General features: G+C 25.0%; 1 protein-coding gene across 4 annotated transcripts in view; it reads left to right on the top strand.

Annotated features, from left to right (window-relative positions):
* LOC122511859 (tyrosine-protein kinase Btk29A) overlaps positions 1 to 19,099 on the top strand; it is a 58,441-nt gene that overhangs the window by 22,599 nt on the left and 16,743 nt on the right. For 2 of the 4 annotated variants that reach the window (XM_043627380.1, XM_043627383.1), the window contains one exon: positions 18,692 to 18,753. In XM_043627380.1, the coding sequence (XP_043483315.1) occupies positions 18,692 to 18,753 (62 nt within the window). Of the gene's footprint in view, positions 1 to 6,438; positions 7,120 to 17,079; positions 17,222 to 18,691; positions 18,754 to 19,099 lie in introns of those variants that run through there. The other 2 variants (XM_043627381.1, XM_043627382.1) reach the window with 2 other exon arrangements.

Below are 19,099 nucleotides of genomic sequence, written 5' to 3'. Positions count from 1 at the left end.
CCCTTCGCCCTCGGAAATATTTTCTCATTGTAAATTTCGCGAAAATTACGAATGAATAGAAATTGATCAATATTTTACTCATTTTATTAACTAAATGCTTTCTTTATATTTTTATTTTCAATTTACTTAGGTATTTATTTTTTGTTTTCCTATTAAAAGATTTTATTCCCTTTTACGATATTTTGAGTTGCATATTTTTTTACGATTTTTATTTACGAATTAATTTCATATCAATTAATTCACTTCATTTTGATTTATAAATTATTTTCATTCGTTTATTTGGAATTTTTTTTTTTTTTATTTGAGAAAAAGTTTTTAATTTTTTCGTCTCAATTTTCGAATGGAGTAAACTATTTTTATTCGACAATATAAATAATTATGTTACAAACGATTGGGAGATTTTCAAGCCGTTGATATTTGTTCTTCGTAGAACAAATACAAATTTAAATCCTTTTGTTATTTTTTTTTGTCACTTGGGTGCGCTTTCAATTTCTTTTTTTTTCACGCCGGTTCGTCCACTCGGCTTTATTTAATTTACGAGGAGTGGTAAACCATGTCGTAAAAAGCATTTTTCCCAATAAATCGAGCTAAAAGTTGACCATTTATAAAGTCCCTGTTCTTTTTTTTTTTTTTTTTTTTTTTTTGATTAATAGGAAAATTCACGAAACAATGTCATTTATTATTATTTTAATCCCTGAAGTATAAAGTCTATATTGGAATAATTATGATTAGCTCGCGAAAAGTAATTTTTTTCCGCATATTGTGAAGAAAAACTTTTATCACTTTTCGTTGAGGTTAAAAAGTATTAGGATCAATTTTTATTTATTATTAATTTATCAAATAAATATTTATTTGAATCAAATACTGAATACTATTTCTGGTATTTTTTTTTAATTTTCATTACTTTAAATTCACTAATACTAGAAATCAAAAAACTATTCTTAAAAATTATAATCAAATTCTTTAAAACGATTCAATTATTTTCAAAAAATATTCGAAATTCAATTATTTTTAATATCCAGTATTTTCATGAAATTTCGCAAAAGAATTCAATTATTTAAAAAAAATTGATAAAATTCATCCAAAATTCAATTATTTTCTACAATAATAAAATTTCCACAGGAATTCAATTAATTTCAAAATTTTTTTCAATTTAATAAAATTCATCGCAGGATTTCAATTATTATTATTAATACAATTTTTCAGGAATTGCTTAAAAAATGTAATTATTCTTAAAAATTTAATTTCAATTCCTCGAAAAAATCAATTATTTACAAAAATATTAGAATTATTCACAGAAATTCAATTATTTTCAAATATTTTAATAAAACTGTTCGAAAGAAATCAATTATTTTAAATACAATTTTAATTAAATTTTTTTAATAAAATTCTTCCCAAGAATTCAATTATTTACATAAATAATTTTTCGAAAGAATTTAATTATTATTAAAGATAAATAACAAATAAATAAAATTTTTTGCACAATTCAATTGTTTTTATAAATAATAATATTCATCACAAGAATTCAATTATTTTTAGAAGTAATAAATTTCTTCTTGGAAATTCAATTATTTAAAAAAATTCCAATAAAATCGTGCGGAAGAATTCTATTATTTTCATAAATAATAAAATGCGTTTCAGGAGTTCAATTATTTTTTTTTAAATTTAATAAAATGCTACACAGATATTCAATTATTCTCAAAAAATTTAATTATTTTTAGAAACTTTTCGCAATTCAATGATTTTCAATATCTTTACTATTTTCATAAAATTTTGAAACAGAATTCAATTATTTAAAAAAATTTTTGTAAAAATCTTCGTAAGAATTCAATTCTTTTCATGAATAATAAAAATTTCTCAGGAATTCAATTATTTAAATTAGAATTTCCATAAAATTAGTCGAAAAAAATGAATTATTTAAAAAATTTTTTTTAAATTCTACTTAAGTATTAAGTTATTTTTAAAAAATTCTTCGCAATAATTAAACTATTTTTATAAATATTGAAATTCGCCCATGAATAATAAAATTCATTGCAGGAATTAAATTTATCAGCATAATAAGAAAGAAGTAAACATTTTTTATGAAAATTAGGAAAAAGTCAGGAAAATAAAAAATATGGAATGGAATTTTCGTCAGTTTTGTAAAGTGTCTAAAACGAGTTTTTTTGGTCGTCAAGTTTAATTTCTTGATAGCTACTTTTTTACTACTTTTTTTATTTTGAAAGATACTTTTTGCTACTTTTTTAAAATTAAGTATCAAGTGGGAAGTCTGCTTGAGTGACAAATAAATAAAAGAAAAATTTTAGTAAAATCTTTCAAGAATAGAAAAAATTAGTATAAAAATATATTTTTAAAAAATTTTTCTTCCGAAAAGAAACATTTTTTCCCTTTAAATATTTATTTTACTGGTTGAAAAAGAAGCAAATATCGAAAGTAGGATTAAAAAGAAAATCCAAAATTGGGTTCATTCGTGAAAATAAACTCTTCTCTCTTTTCTCAAAGACATTCGTAGTCTTTGATGAAAACATTTTATTTAACGATAATTGAAGTCTCGTTGAAGAGAAAAATATTCTAAAGAATAAAGAAGATACTTAAAGCAACATTTCAAGCTCGCCACGGGAAATTTATGTCGTCTCTCTCTCACTCTCTCGTGTCTAACGTTTTTAATCAGGAAGAGTCGCCTATCTTTTTTTCCTCTTCTTTTTTTTATGATGAGAGTCGTCGAGAAAAAGAGGAATTTTCATATATGCAGAAAATTCAGGTTGAAATAAGAGAGAAAACGAGTATTTTTCTCGCTTCAAGTCAAATGAAACTTCATTTAGAATTTGTCGTCGCTATTGAAGATTCTTCTTTTTCGCTTTTTTTATCTTTCTGCCTGGATAATGCAGATTTTCTTTTTTTTTGTACTCTTCCTCGATCTAACTCATTAATTTGCATATGGAAGGATTTGGACTTTGGGGAAAAGTTTTTTTTTCTTTTTCAACTCATTACGATGCTGGACAATTTTACTGTCAAAGCGGTGTAACGCGCGCGGAGCATTAAGTAATCTATTAGTGCCGAACGAGTTCTGTTTACTCGGAAAAGTTTCGAAATCGATTGAAAAGCACGTGAATGAATTTGAAAGCCTTGGAGAGTAGGGGTTGGAAAAAGCTTTTCTTCCTTTTCAATACATGAAACTGTTTTATTTAATGTTCTCAGGATTGCCACTGGTTAGGGAAATCAGGGAAGAGTCAGGGATTTTTATTAAAAGTATTGGAAAAAATTAAATTTTTAGGATTCATAAGAAAATTCTGAATTTTGTCGTCTTTTTTGTTTGCCTCATAAACTAAGAAATTTTTTTTCTTTTTTTTTTGTTTATATGTGGCTAGCAATTTAATTTTAATAAAATTTAATTTAAATTATGTAAAATTTACATGAGAGAATATTTTCGAGAAACATTTAATTGAATTAATTTTTGCGGTTTGTGAATGAAATTAGAAATTCAAGTGGAAACACTTGTTACAATGAAGCGCGTGCATATCAAGTTCTCGTAAAGTTTCCCGGCAGTTTGTATTTTAGAAAATGTAAATTGACGCCTTCATGTAGATCAATATGGCACTTTCGAGACCTGCAACTGGAAATAAAGGCAAGTGACACGAGACGCAAAGTAGTTTTATTCGAGAGGCATGATGAAACAATTGAGGAGGATTTTATTCCCCAGTGTGCGCTATTGCAACTTAAGCTTTAAAGTTAAGCTTGACCGAAGACTGAATTTAATCGAGTCAGTCGAGCGTCGAGAGGCGAAATTTAAGCCGAGCTTAGCATTTGAGCTTGAATTGAAAAGCCCGGCCCCTTAATGAACATTTTCGACGAATAAATTCCTTTAATTTCCTCCCTCACCAAAACTAAAACATATTTTCATCAATTTACAATCATCACAAAAAAGTCGAAAAAACTAATCGTAAAATAATTAAATTTCTAGTCACAAAAATTATTTATTAAATTTTATTTTATTAAATTTATTTTTTCACTAAAATCTTTTTTCCAAAAATCGAATAAAGCTTCATTTAGAACCTATTGCTGCTGTAAAAGAGAGAAATGCCCAACTTTTCGGCCGAATTACTCTAAATTAAAAATTCTTTCTCAAACTTTCTTCAACTAGCCGAAAGTTTGACAAAACTTTTTTGAACATAAAAAGAAAAAGTATTAAAAAAAAAGAAGACGATGACTTGAAATGAGAAAAATTGGAGCGCAGAGAGAAAGACACAGGGCGAAAGGGGAAGAAAAAAATTTCCTCCATCTATATCATCGTTGATACAAAACTAAAAATCGACAAGTTTCAAACAGGAAAACTTTTTCCGCGAGCTTCTGACAAAGGAACATGATATTGAACATTTTTAAACTTTTCCAAGAAATTCAACTTTCTTTTTCAACATCTAAATGTCGAAAACAAAATTCAAGAAAACCTCGTTTTATGTTACGCCTTTAGCTTCTCCCAGATAATAATACAATATTTATTGTTATTTTGTTTTTCAAACATATTTCACTTGTTTCATTTTTCTATTTTTAGAAAAATTTCTTCTTTTTTCGAAAAAAAGAAACAAAAACAAACTTTGAAATTAATTTCAATTTACATACAGCAAACATTTTTTTTCGTTATTTTTTTAAATTTAGTTTTGAAATTAAACTTAATTAGAATAAATTCGCAAAAAATGTGGTTTATTATATTATTTTGCAAGTTATTCATATTTTCTCGTCATAGGTACATTAAAAGGGAAAATAAAAAAAAATTCTTTTTGTAAGCCAGTAATTGGAAATGAGAGCAAACAAACTCTGAATTTTTCCCAGTGACAGGTATCCTTTTTTTTGCACTGGCGGAGGAAATTGCGCCGGATTTTTTATTAAGGAAACGTCACTCGCGTTCTTGATATATATTTTTAACATCTATATACATATAAACTTATTTCATCGAGGGGACAAAAGTTTTCCAATAATCGTGTCAATATATAAATATATAGACCCCCAGTACGTATATATATACATTGCTAATTAAATTCTCGAAAGCTCGTCTCGAAAATACATATTTTTTATTGAATAGATAGTTTTTTTTCAAAATAATATTATATTTAATGAAAAAAATTATTTTTACTCTTATTTCATTTTAATGTTTTCATTTTAGAAAATTTTTAGTGGATTTTTCAGGGTTGTGATTATGAATTTAGGATTCGATATCAATGATCTAAACATTTTTTCGAATAATGAAATTATTAATTAAAAAGTTAAGCTTTTTTCTGGGGCAAACCGAAACATCATATCTTTGATACAAAAAAAGATATGGCCATTCGAACATAAATCTTTGGTCTTCAAAAAGCAGTTCAACTGTTTTTAAACATCTGTAACTTTCTCAAAATTAATCAGAAATGGCTCAAGCACATGGCACACAGTTAGGTACAAAGTTAAGCTTTCCTCAGGGGTAAACCGGAACATCATATCTTTGATACAAAAAAAAGATATGGCCATTCGAACAAAAATCTTTGTTTCTCAAAAAGAAGTTTGACTATTTTTAAACAGCTGTAACTTTCCTAGAATGATTCAGAAATGGCTTAAGCACATGGCTCACAGTTAGGTACAAAGATAAGCTTTTTTTGAGGCAAACCGGAACATCATATCCTAAATGCAAAAAAAGATATGGCCATTCGAATAAAAGACACGATTTCTCAAAAAGAAGTTCAGGTGTCTTTGAATAGCCATAACTTCCTCGATATTAATCAGAAATCAGTTTTTTTGGGGTATATGGTTTTAGGTGAAAACGACGTTTGGAAAGCTTAAGCTGTCCTTTGAGACAAACATCGTTTTTTGTCGAAATCGTTTTTCTTCCCATTACCAGAGCCAAGTAGCAATTCCATCATCATCAAGCAATCACTACAAACAAAAAATGAATGTCATTTATAGAAAAAAGAAGTTTCAAAATTTCTCGCATTGTGATTACAAGTCCATTATACGAGGGAAAGTCAAATTCGAAGAATGTAATAAATCTTTTTTCAATTGAAGAAGAAATAATAGCTAATAATCAATCTCCCGCGTATCTTCTGTATTTCTTCTTTTTCTCGCTCATATCCATTACCAAGAATGAAAAAGAGTCTCAGGAAAAATAAATAAAATTATATTATTGTTGTATAATGGGGATCATAGAAAAAAAGGAAAGAAATAAAAAAGGATGCGGTGAATGGTTTATAAAAGGGAGAATGATGACTCGCTTCCGAAATACAATATAATGAACCAAGAAGTTTTCTCGCTTCTACAATCTAGAAAATTATAGTTTACAATATTGTACAATGCAGACGTAATAATGAGTGACTGGCGACTCGATTCTCTTCTCTTCCACCACGAGGCCACACGAAAGTCGCCTTTTATAACAGTTACAGGTCCTTAGTCAGTGAAAGCCTGCGTATCGCGCGCGACACACTTGCTCGTCTCTCTCTCTCTCTCTCTCACTCACTCACTCGGTTATTTTGCCCGTTGAGGGCCCAGTCATGCATTTACTTATTCTGAGACCAACGTCGACTAAATTTACAGAAGAAAATAGCAAACCTTTTGCATGTAGGTACGTTACATCTGTCCTTAAATTCTTCTTCTTCTTCTTCTTCTTCTTGTTTTGCTCTTTAAAAGATTAAAATATCTTCTTTTGCTGCACACTCTTCGATGAGCATCCTGTTTCTAAGACTCGAGTTGCCTAGTTTTCTGGTAAATGGCGCTCTATGAGAAAGTCGAGGAAACTGTAGTTCTTGTATATAATATAAATCGTGGTCGACGAAAGAGCCTTTGAAAAGAACATTCGCAACAATTTATTTATAAAATCGCAAAGTGAGAAAAATGTGAGTTTGTGTATTTTGATAACGAGAATTTAAGACACTATTGGGATGCAGTGTAAACATAATTTTTGGTTTCATCTATATGGATCTTGATGGTTTGAGAATCCTTTTTGTTTGCTGACCTACTGGAGAGGAAATTCCTAATTTGGATGGATCTTCAGGTTTCCATTTGAGAAAAAGGAATAAAGAGTTTTTTATCCGTTTCCTTTTTATTTATACATGCGAACTCCAAGGATTTTACACTTGATCATTCCGCCTTTATTTTCAGGTATTTTCATCATTGTACTTAAAATTTAATTAACAGATTTAGTATTTCTGGGTGTAAGGTATTTTTTATAAGGAAACTGTTGAAATATGTAATATAATAAATATTCAACTACACTGCAAAAAAATTTATTTGATTCGAATAACCGATTAATTGACTATTATCAATTAAATATTTACTTGAATCAAATAAAAGTCAATTTAATTTGATTCAAATAAATTTTTTCCCAGTGTATAAGCCAATAGTCAGTTATTTTCCAATGTTTCGTATACTGAAATGTTAGTAAAAAACTTAGAAATTTTACTAATTTTACTTCTTGCTTTTGAATTGGTAAAATTAATTAGTTTTTGCTTAAAATCAAGAAGTCAGTCACTAATTCAAATTAGTAAACGATTTTTACTAATTAAAATTTAGAGAATTAGAAGTACAGAAAAATTTATTTCTTATTAGAAAATAATTAATTATTTTTATTTGTCATTTTCAATTCAATTATTTTTTATTAATTAGTAAATTCTACTAATAAATTATAGAAGAAATTGCTATTTATTAGTAAAAATATTTACTAATTTGAATTAGTATGCTGATTTTTCCAATTAAAACAAAATTTACTGATAAATTTTACTAATTCAAAAGCAAAAAGTAAATTTTACTAATAAATTAGTAGAAATTACTCTCTAAATCTGAATATGTGAAAATTCACATATTTGTACGTTATAAGTCGTCTTCTCGATCAATAAGTGCATATACACTTATAATAAGTGAAATTTCACTCAGAATAAGTGAAAAATTCACTTATTTATAAGTGTATATGCACTTATTGATCGAGAGGACGACTTATAACGTACAATAAGTGAAATTTCACATATTCAGATTTAGAGAGTAGTATTTATAAGTAAAATTTACTAATTTAAAAAATTAAAAGCAAAAAGTCAGTCGCTTATCAAAATTGTTGTAATCAAAATGTTTATAAGTCTGTTAATTTTTGAAAAGATTTCAATATGAAATTTTGTTTAAAAATTGAAGTTATAAATAATTTTATTTGTTTATATTTTAAATAATTAAGATTTTTAAATATTTCTGCTCTGTTTTTTAAAGGGAATTGAAATGTTATAAACAATTAATTGAAATGTACTATTATGACCTATTTAAAATAATTGTATGTCTGAAGAATTTTAGGGTGATTGTAATTTTTTGAAATAATTGAAATTTTCTTAAAATTATATTTCAAATTTAAAATAATTGAAGTTTTAATGAATTATATTGAAAATTTTTGAAATAATTGAAATTTACCCAAAATTCTTTTAAAAATAATTGAATATTTAGAAATTTTCCAAAATTTCTATTAAAAATAATTGAATATCAAGAGAATTTTATTGAAATTTTCCAAAATTCTATTAAAAATAATTGAATATCAAGAGAATTCAATTGCAAATTTTTGAAATAATTGAATTAAAAATAATCTAATTTCTAAAGAATTTTTTGCAGTTTTTCAAAATAATTGAATTTCCAAGAATGTTACCGAAAAATCTTTAAAATGAAAATTTAAAAATGTAAATTTAAATTAGACGTATATTTGAAATTGTTTACTTTATAAATTTTTTTTTATAAATATACTATAAAAATTAAATTTGTTCTAATTACTGATAATTTATTAATTTATACTCTGAAAAAGACATCCAAGATTTTTACTACCTCAATTAGTTACCTTTCAAATATTAATTCAAAATTCAAGAGATTATTTCATTGAAATTTATATCTCTATATTATTGAAATTTTTATCGTGTTTTTCTTTAAATTTCCCAATTCCGTAACGAATTTGACAATTTTGTTTTTCAAATTTTATTATAACACGCGCATTTATCGGTTCATTTTAATTTATAAATTTCTAATGAATTTTTAATATTGGGTTTAATTTTGAATTTCAAAATTTTTAAATTGCGTTCAATTTTTTTTTTAGATCCAACATTTTTATATTTATAAATACATGTAACATTGTATAATTTCTATATTTAAATGTGATATGAATTTCTTCATCTAAATTACTTCTATAAACAGTATAATAAATTGAAAAAAACAGTAAAGGTTATGGAAACTCTCTTTTATACACTCCAGTTTTTATTGAGATTCTTTTCCTTGAACGAGATTTATTCAAATGTGAGTATTTCTCTCCATCTCCCTCTCTCTTATACACACAAACTTTTTATCCATCTCCTCTCGAGTTTCTTTTTCGTGATATTATAAAGGGAAATGATAATGAAAAGTTACATTAAAATTTTATAACAATGAAATCTTTTTTTTTCATTTTCTTGTCAACGTGAAATATATGGGTATAAATTTTTGTCAATTATTTTTTTTTTTTGTCAATTATCCTGTATATGCGGATGATGATGATTATAATATAAACATTATATTATTATTCACGTGGGATAATAAGAAAAGTGTGTGTGGTGTGTGTTGAAATGTCAAACATCTCCAGTGTTGAATTCGATTAGGAAATTCTTTTTGTTGATTGGCCAATCATTATTTCTCATGAGCAAAGCTTAATTACAATGATCGATGAAAAGATTAGAATTTACAATTGATCGCTACTTTTCAACGGGTCATTAATTGAAAACGCTTTTTCGCAACTTCTCCCATTTTTTGCCCCATCCTCATAATGAATATTTATATTCAATTAATAACATATCTTTTTTTTTAATGAAACTTTAAATATTTTTTTATCAGTAATAAATACTAATATCAATTATTATATACGATTGAAATAATATATTAAAATTAAAATTAATTTCCTTCTATTTTTGAAAATATTAATAAATTTAAATAAAAATTAAATTATTTTATTAAAGTTTAATTACAAAAAATAGAAATAATTATTAATAGATAATAGAATTATTAATTATTATTAAATTAATATTAGACTCTTTTTAAATCTGAATTTGTTTCGTAATTAGTTAAAAAAGTTTTCAATTATTTTTATAAATAGTAAAATTCTTCGCAAACATTCAATTATTAAAACAATTTTAATCAAATTTCATGGAAGAATTCAATTTTTTTTATTAATTTTTAATAATATTTTTCGAAAAATTCAATTATTTTAAAAATATTTTTTATAAATCCGAAACAATTCAATTTATTTTTAATTTTCAATACAATTTTTCGAAAGAATCCAATTAGTTTCCAAATTTTCAATTAAAATAATTCAAAAACTCTATTTAAAAAAAATTGAAGCTTAAAAAAATTGTATTGAAAATTTTTGAAATAATAAAATTTACTTTAAATTCTTTTAAAAATAATTTAATATCAAGAGAATTTTATTGAAATTTTCTAAAATTAAAAAAAAAATTAAAGATATTCATCAAAAGAATTTAATTATTTACAAAAACTGTAATAAAATTTTAATAGTAAAATTATTATATTAATTACAAAATTATTAATAGAATCGATTATTGTATTCATTAAATTGAAGAAATTTGTTGATAGAATTAAATTATTGTCAAAACCTTCAATAATATCTATTGTTCGAAATAATTTAATTATTTTCTTTACAAAATTTATTTTCCCCAACCATTTTTTTCTGCACCAAAAAAAATATTTTATTTCAATACTGTTTCAATTTTTTTTTTTTTTTTTGAAAACTGTTGAAGAAATGTGAGACAAGACAATTTTATATAATATACGATTGTTCTATAATTTTTTTTTATATGCATCTATATAAGATGGAGTGGAAGTTATGAGAATTTGAAAGAAGGAGGAAAAGTAGAACTAAAGTGAGAAGAATTGAAAGGAGCTTTTCCCGGAGCTTTTCACGGCGGCTGGTCAACTTCACAACATTGCTACTGCGATAAAACTCTAGCGGCACTCTAAAGTGCATTTATTGTCGTGCCGTTCAAAAAGCGAAGTTACGAAAAGTGTTTCTCGTTTAACCTGAATAGAGAGAGAGTATCTTCACTGGATTCTCCTCCTCACACTCTCAGATATTTATACCTACTCCTTTTGGACTTTTTCAATTTTTTCCCCTTTCTTTATATGCACACATCAGACGCGAAATTCCCTGCCACTCAATTCGACAAAAATAATGGAGAGAGAGAAAATTACGTCTTTGAGAAAAATAATTGATTTTTCAATTTTTCTTTTTTTTTGAGAAACAATTTATTTTAGAGGAAACTTTTTTATGTTTGAAACATTTTTCTCCTTTTGGGAAAATTTTTCTATTTTTGGAAAAATTTCTCAGGGAAACTTTTTCCTTATGGGAAATTTCTCTCTGGAGAACTTTTTCTCCTCTTGGCGAAATTTCTCTGGGAAAATTTTTTTTCTTTAACTTTTTTTTTTTGAGAAACAGTTTCTTTAGAGAGAACTTTCTTATTTTTGAAACATTTTTCTCCCTTTGGGCAAATTTTTCTAGGAAACTTTTCCCTTTTAGGAAAATTTCTCTGAGAAAATTATTTCTTTTTTAGAAATTTCCCTAGGAAAATGTTTCTTCTTTTAGAAAGAACTTCTTTAAGAAAATTTGTTCTTTTTGGAAATTTCTCAACGGGAAAATTCTTCTACTTTTAGGAAAACTTTTTTGAAAAATTTTTCCTTTGGGAGAATTTTCGTCAAATTGACAAAAAAAAATCTAAAATTTGCTTCTTAAAATGTTTTTCATCAACAATTTTTTCCTTTTGAAAATGTTCCCTGTGGGAAATTTTTTTTCTATAAATTTGACCCTTTGAGGGAATTTGAGGAAATTTTTTCTCCTTTTTATAGAACATATTTTTTTATGACTCGATTGAAAAATGGAGAGGCGATATATTTTTTTTTTATTTTCCTTTCGTGCTTTTGAAAATATTCCTGAGGAGAATAAATATATATATCCGAATCGTTGAATCAGTGACGATTGGAACGTCTCTTTTTTTGTCCCCCGTCAGTCATCCACGAACGAATAGAAAAGCCTTTTAGCGATTTCTAGAGCGAAATCATTTTGATGGTTACAAGCTTATTTTTTTCGGCATTTTTTTTCTTTTTTTTTATCGTTTCAACGCTTTTGTTTTACGCTTGGCATAAGGGCGAGACGCGCGGCCAGTTAAAAAGTTAAATGAAGTCCAGGAAATCGAGGTCAGTGTAGTGAGCCAGGTTTTGATGCATATATGAGAGAGAGTGTGAGAGAGGATCGTCTTTGACCTCTTTGAAGCTCCAGGCGTCACTTCAAAGTGGCACCTCGTCTTTTTTTCCGATAAGCTCGTCAAGCTTTTTAGGTTGAGAAAAAAAAATTGGCTGAGTTTGCTGAAAAAACTTCACTGCCACGGGCCTTCTACTGGGAAAATTTTCTTAAACGACCTGACAAATAACGACTAACACACAACTTTGTTTACTTCTATCCAATAGTGAAGTTTTCTTTCAATATTTAGGAAAAATAAAAAAAAAATCTCTTATACTTTTGAATTATTTTTTTTCTATTCACTTAGAATTGTTTTTTATTATCATCCCCAAAAATAAGGTTTTAAATTCGTATTTGGATTTTTTTTTAGAAAACTTTTATTGTTTTTGTCAACAAAATTTTTCTTTAAAATTTTATTAAAATTCTTCGAAAGATTTCAAATTATTTAATAATTTTTTTTTTTTCTATTTAAATAATTGAATTCTCATAGAATTTTTTAATAAAAATTGATTTAAAAATGAATTCTTTCATGAAGTTTTATTAAAATTGTATTAAAAATAATTGAATGTTTTTGCAAAGAATTTTACTATTTATAAAAATAATTTAATTTTTGCAAAGGATTTTTTAAAAATTTTGTAAATAATTTAATTTTTTATCAAAAAATTTCATGGAATTTTAAAGTACTATAAAACATGAAGATGTTATTGTTATTGTTATTGAATTTCTAAAAAGTTGGAATTTGAATCTTTTAAACAATTTTAATTCCTAAGGAAAAATAATAATGATTAAATATTACTTAAAAATGAAGTTATTCATTTTTTCGAATAATTTTACAATAATTAGAGAAATAGTTGCAAAAAAACTTCTATGAATTACATTTATTTATTTAGTAATAATAAATTATATAGGTACACTAAGCGAATAAGCATCCATTATAAGTTCGATTAGGAAAGAATATAAAAATTTTTCTTTCAATTTAAAAGAAATCGATGAAGAGATGTTGAAATTAAAGGAAAAAATATTTTTTCCACGATTTAAAAATTATAAAATGAAAAATATTATTCAAATTATAAAAATTGACATTACGTTAGATTTTTTGGCGTTTTTTCAAGATGAAAAAGAAATAAGTGGGCCATGGTGAAAATGAAGTAAACAATTGTTTGGAAATTCTATGTAAGCGATAAATAATCATCGGTCATGCGTGTGCACGTTTCTTCGAAGGTGGACAATTACAATTTTTATATACGTATTGGAATTAATTTTATCGACAGTCCATGTTTATAAAAATCAAGGTTCAATTTTTTCTCTTTATTCTTTTGTACTTCTTTCTTATTTATATATAAAAACAATCGACTTTATGTAAATTTTAATTATTGTCAATTTGAAATTCAATCGTTTCCATTTTTATTTTTTGTTTCGGAGGGGGAACAAAAGAAATTAAATTATTCTCGAAAGAAAGACAACTAATAATTAAGAGAGCGAAAATTGCAAAATAAAAATAGTTTTACTACATTTTTATTATTATTAATAATATTGATCCTAATAATAATTAATAATATTAATATTTTTTGACTTTTTTTGACTTCTTAGAAAAAAAGGATTAATTCAGATTTATTTTTGAAGAAGAAAAAATGGTTGAGGAATAAAATTTGAATGATTTGTGAATAGAGTTTGATTGATAATTTGATGACACATGTGCGAATAATAAACGTAATGTAATGAGAAATTATGATATGTGAAAAAGATAATAACAAAGTTAACACTTCATTAGATGGGAGAGAGATTTGGAATTAAGAGAAGTAGATTTTAACGAGAGGCAACAATTGACGATGGGTGAAATAAAATCTCGAGTTACGATTTCAATTAGTGGAAGCTAATTAAAACCAACTAAGGGAAAACTTTAAAAGTAACTCATTGTTAATTAAATTCCAAACAAGCTGCTATTTGCTATTAATTACAACTCCGAGATATTGTTACTCCCGTGTGTAGTTATATCCTATTGAATGCCGATTCCTCTTTTTCGAATTTCTATTCATTACCCCCCCCCCCCTTCCCTTCTCCTCTTCTTCTCCGTTTCATTTCAAATTGTTCTCTATTTTCGACAAACTTTATAATAAATAAAATAATAATAATAACTTTACCTAAAAATATCTTCACATGTGATGAGAATATGAATAACATCTTTTTGTTATTACCACGCTAAATTTTAAAATATAATGTATCAGTAAAGTTATTATTAGTTTTAATTTAAAATTTTAGAAAATTTCAATTTTTAATTTTTTAATGAATTTAATAAAAAAAAAATGGAAAGAATTTAGATTTTTGAATTATATTTTAATAATCCAATTCTTCTGAAATTAATTTTATTTAATTTTGTAATAATATATAATGTTAATTAATATTATTAAAAATCCTGGATTTATAGAAGAATTTTAGTTAATAACACTAAAAAATTGAAGTTTAAAGAAGTTACAAATGTTTGCAGAAATTCAATTAGGTATTTTCAAAAATTTCTTTAAATTCTCGACAAAATTTCAATTATCTTTAAAAATAATAAAATTCTTCTCCAAAATCCAATTTTTTTTGAAAATTTGTTATAAAAATATTCTAAGCAAACATTAAATTTGTTTCATAAATAATAACAATTTCACAGGAATTCAACTATTTACAAATTTTTTTTTATAAATTTCTTCGCAATAATTCAATTATTTTCATAAATAATACAATTTTTTTAAAGAGATTCAATTATTTTCAGGATTAATAAAACTCATCATAGAATTTCAATTATTTTTAATAAAATTTTAACCAAATTCCACAAAAAATGTTTGAAAAATTGAAAAATTCTTGAAAATTTTATTAAAATTCGTCGAAAGAAATCAATTATTTAAAAATGTGTTGATAAAATTCTTTATGGGAATTGAATTTTAAGAAACATTCATTTATTCTATAATTTTCTCATTTTTGTATTAAAATAGTTGAATTCTCGGAGAATTTTCTAATAAAAACTGTCTTAAAAATTAATTTCAGTAAAAATTTTACATAATAATTGAATATTAAAAGCTTTAGCATGCATTTTTATAAATACTTGAATTTTGAAAAAGTTTAGTGAATTTTTTTTTAAATTATTTCAAGTTTTTAATTTCTAAATATTTAATTGAAGAATTTCCGAATAATCAAAATTTTACGTAAAATTAAATTGTAAACAAATCGATTTGAAAATTCTCTAGGAACTTTTGCAAAAATTATTAAAAATAATTGATAATTGTGCGTTTATTTCTTTCGAAGAATTTTAATGAAATTTTTGAAAATAATTAAATTTTTCGAAGAATAATTTACTTAAAATTATATTAAAAAATAATTGAAATCCTGTGCAGAATTTGATTATTTAGAAAGATAATTGAATTCTTGCAACGAATTTTATTCCATTTTTTTTAAATAATCGAATTCTTTTGAGAAATTGTATTATTTATTATTTTTATTATTTATGAAAATAATTAAATTATTGCAACGAATTTTATAAAATTTTTTCTAAATAATTGAATTTTTTGAGAAATTTTATTAAAATAGTAGATTTTGAAAATATTTTACAATTTCAGCGAAGAATTTCATTATTTGTGAAATGTAATTGAATTCTTGCAAAAAATTTCTGAAAATAATTCCTGGTTTTTGAGGGATTTATTTTAAATTGTATTAAAAATAATTGAAATCCTATGAAAAATTTTATTATTTATGAAAATAATTGAATTCTTACACAACGAATTTTTACTATATTTCTTTTAAATAATTGAAATCCTGTGAAGAATTTTATTACTTGTAAAAATAATTGAATTCTTATGAAGGATTTTTTATTGAAATTTTTTGTAAATAATTTAATTTTTTTTTTTTAAATTTTATGCAAATTTAAAGTACTATTTTGACTTTATCCCCCAGACCCTAAAATTTAAATCGATTAAATTTGTTTTCATTGTAAATAAAATTCAGTGTGAGTGACTTTTTCGAAAGAAAAAAATTTCGCTTTTTGTTATAAGTAGAATATTAAATATTCCAGAATAAATTCGTTCCTACTGTTAAATTGACTACTCAATGACTCATCATTGAAGTAATAATCGATCATCATTGTTTGAATTATAAAGTAGAGAGAGAGAAAGAGAGAGGTGGAGGGCTCTATTAAACACGGTGCTGTCATCATAATTTTTTTCTTTGCTTCCACTTTTTTTTGAGATGAGTGATAAATGGTGACGAAGCCCTCGAGGAAGAGCAGTGAAATCTGTAGGCTTATTTGAGGCCATGCGAAGGGTTCTCTTATCAATGTTGAGGAAGAGAATATTCCTCGTCTCCACCCTGTCTAGACAAAATCAATGCAACCTCGATCCCCTCTCTCTCTCTCACTCTCTCCAGAGCCAGTTTCCAGCAGAATCTCTCTCTTAAATCTCTAAAATGTCCCAACGTCTATGCGCGTACGCACGCGCCCTTTACACGTGTTTCGTCCTTTTTCTATATATATAGTTAATTTTTTTTTCCATCCACAGTTTTCGACTTTTTTTTATTATTATTATTTTCATCATCGTTCCTCGACTCCTTCAGAGCCACACACTTGGTCTAGTATTTTAATCCAGTTTATCTCGGGTCGTTTCGCGGAGGACACGCTCGTTCGTTGTTCTTTTTAATCTTTTCGTTTTTCCTCCCAAAAAAAAAAAAATTTAGTCACTTTCATTTTGTTTCCCCCTAAATTTTATTTTCTTTTTTTCTATTTTTTAAAATTTTTGGATCGCCCATTTATTTTTTCTCTTATTAAAATTGTTAAAAACTTATTTTTCTTTAAATTAATTTAACAACATTATTTGTTTAAAAAAAGTTCTTTGTGCGGTTTGAAAAAAATTCCTTTTGTGATTTTAGTGAATTTTCCTTTTAGATTTTTACATATTCTCGAGAAGATGTGAGCAAAGTTTAAAAGCATTGGAAATTGAGGTAAAATTTTAGAAATAAGAAAACCTTTTGTTTTCGGAACAAAATTTTTTAAATCATTATTTGAAAAACCAAATGATTTTTATTTTTTGTCTTCAAAAAATTCATTCAGTAAATTTTTTCTGAATCCAAATAAAGTTTTCAATCGATTTTGGTACGAGAATTTCTTTATTTTGTCAAACAATATTATTTTTACCACAAAAAAAAAATCAATTATTATTCCGAGAAAAAATTGTTTATGAAAAATTTTAATTGTAACACAAAGTAAAAAATCAAGTTTTTATTTTCTAAAAATTTAATTGAATAATTTACGAATAATTGAAATTCGTAAAATTGAATAATGTAAACAAATGAATTTGAAAATTGTCAGAGAACTTTTTCAAAAATTATTAAAAATAATTGATAATTGTTAATTTATTTCTTTCAAAGAATTTTAATAAAAATTTTGAAATTAATTACATTTTTCGAAGAATTTACTTAAAATTGTCTTGAAAATAACTGAAATCCTGTAAAGAATTTGATTATTTAGGAAAATAATTGAATTCTAGAAACAAACATTTTATTAGGTACATTTTTTTAAATAATCGAAATTCTGTGAAGAATTTTATTATTTATAAAAATAATTGAATTATTGCTACGAATTTTATTAAATTTTTTTTTAAATTGAAATCCTGAGAAGAATTGAATTCTTGCAACGAATTTTTACTACATTTCTTTTAAATAATTGAAATCGTGTGAAGAATTTTATTATTTAGGAAAATAATTGAATTTTTGCAACAAATTTTATTATTACATTTTTTTTTTAAATAATTGAATTCTTTTGAGAAATTGTATTATTTATAAAAATAATTAAATTATTGCAACGAATTTTATAAAAATTTTTCTAAATAATTGAATTTTTTGAGAAATTTTATGAAAATTGTGGAGTTTGTAAATATTTTAATTTCAACGAAGAATTTCATTATTTGTGAATTGTAATTTGTTTTCAATGAATTTAGTAAATTCCTTTATCGAAATTTAAATAAAATTTAAAATCGATTCGTATATTGGTATAAATTGTGAAAAGATTAAACTGAAATTAAAGCCAAACGAGATTTTGAATTCTCGAAATCTGCTGAAATTTGAAGACCAAAAGCCGAGAGACAGAGAGAGAGAGAGAGAGCGGATTAATATAAGCTACTACTGGTTTAGGAAAATTTCATTTGAAAATGAAATTTCAACTCTCTCATAGAGAAAACTTGTGAATTTAGTTGGAAGCTGTAAACGATTACATAAAATGAGATTGAAGATTGTCTTTAACTAAACTGGTTAATCCATGGAAATTTCGAGATAGTTTGAGAGAGAGAGAGAAAGAGAGTCAAAGTAGTAGTAAAGGAAAATATTTGTCCCGACTAGTCCTTGAGATGTAGAATAAACGATAATATGATAATACGATGACACAATTTGCATGAAAATTGTCTGCTTTTGTTTCAGCAACACCTTCAACTCCAATAATGCCAGGCGGTGCACCAGGTACACCTTCATCAAAAGCCAAGGTACATCAACATCAAAACTTTTCTCTTTTTCAACTTCATACAAGCTCCCAGCAGCCACCGTTATAGCTTCATAGATTAAAGAGGGGAAAAAGACGAAATACTCAAAAGAAAAAAAAACAGAAATAAACTTCTTGTCAAGGATCAAATTTTAAACGCATTCATATCAGGGAAAATTGCTTTTCTTTTCACTTCAAATAATCGATTACTTGCGACTCTTATACTTACTAACCAGTATTTATTTACAAAGCATATTTCAAAGCAAAAGAATAAATTATAGTTTTTTAATTTATTTTTCATATTATTTATTATTTTCTTATTATTTATTATATTTTTTTCTTTCCAAATA

This window comes from Leptopilina heterotoma, unplaced genomic scaffold, assembly GCF_015476425.1.
Source record: "Leptopilina heterotoma isolate Lh14 unplaced genomic scaffold, ASM1547642v1 Lhet_90, whole genome shotgun sequence".
NCBI classification, from domain to species: domain Eukaryota; kingdom Metazoa; phylum Arthropoda; class Insecta; order Hymenoptera; family Figitidae; genus Leptopilina; species Leptopilina heterotoma.
The sequence above is the reverse complement of the archived record's forward strand: the minus strand, read 5'-3'. Positions and strand labels throughout refer to the sequence as shown.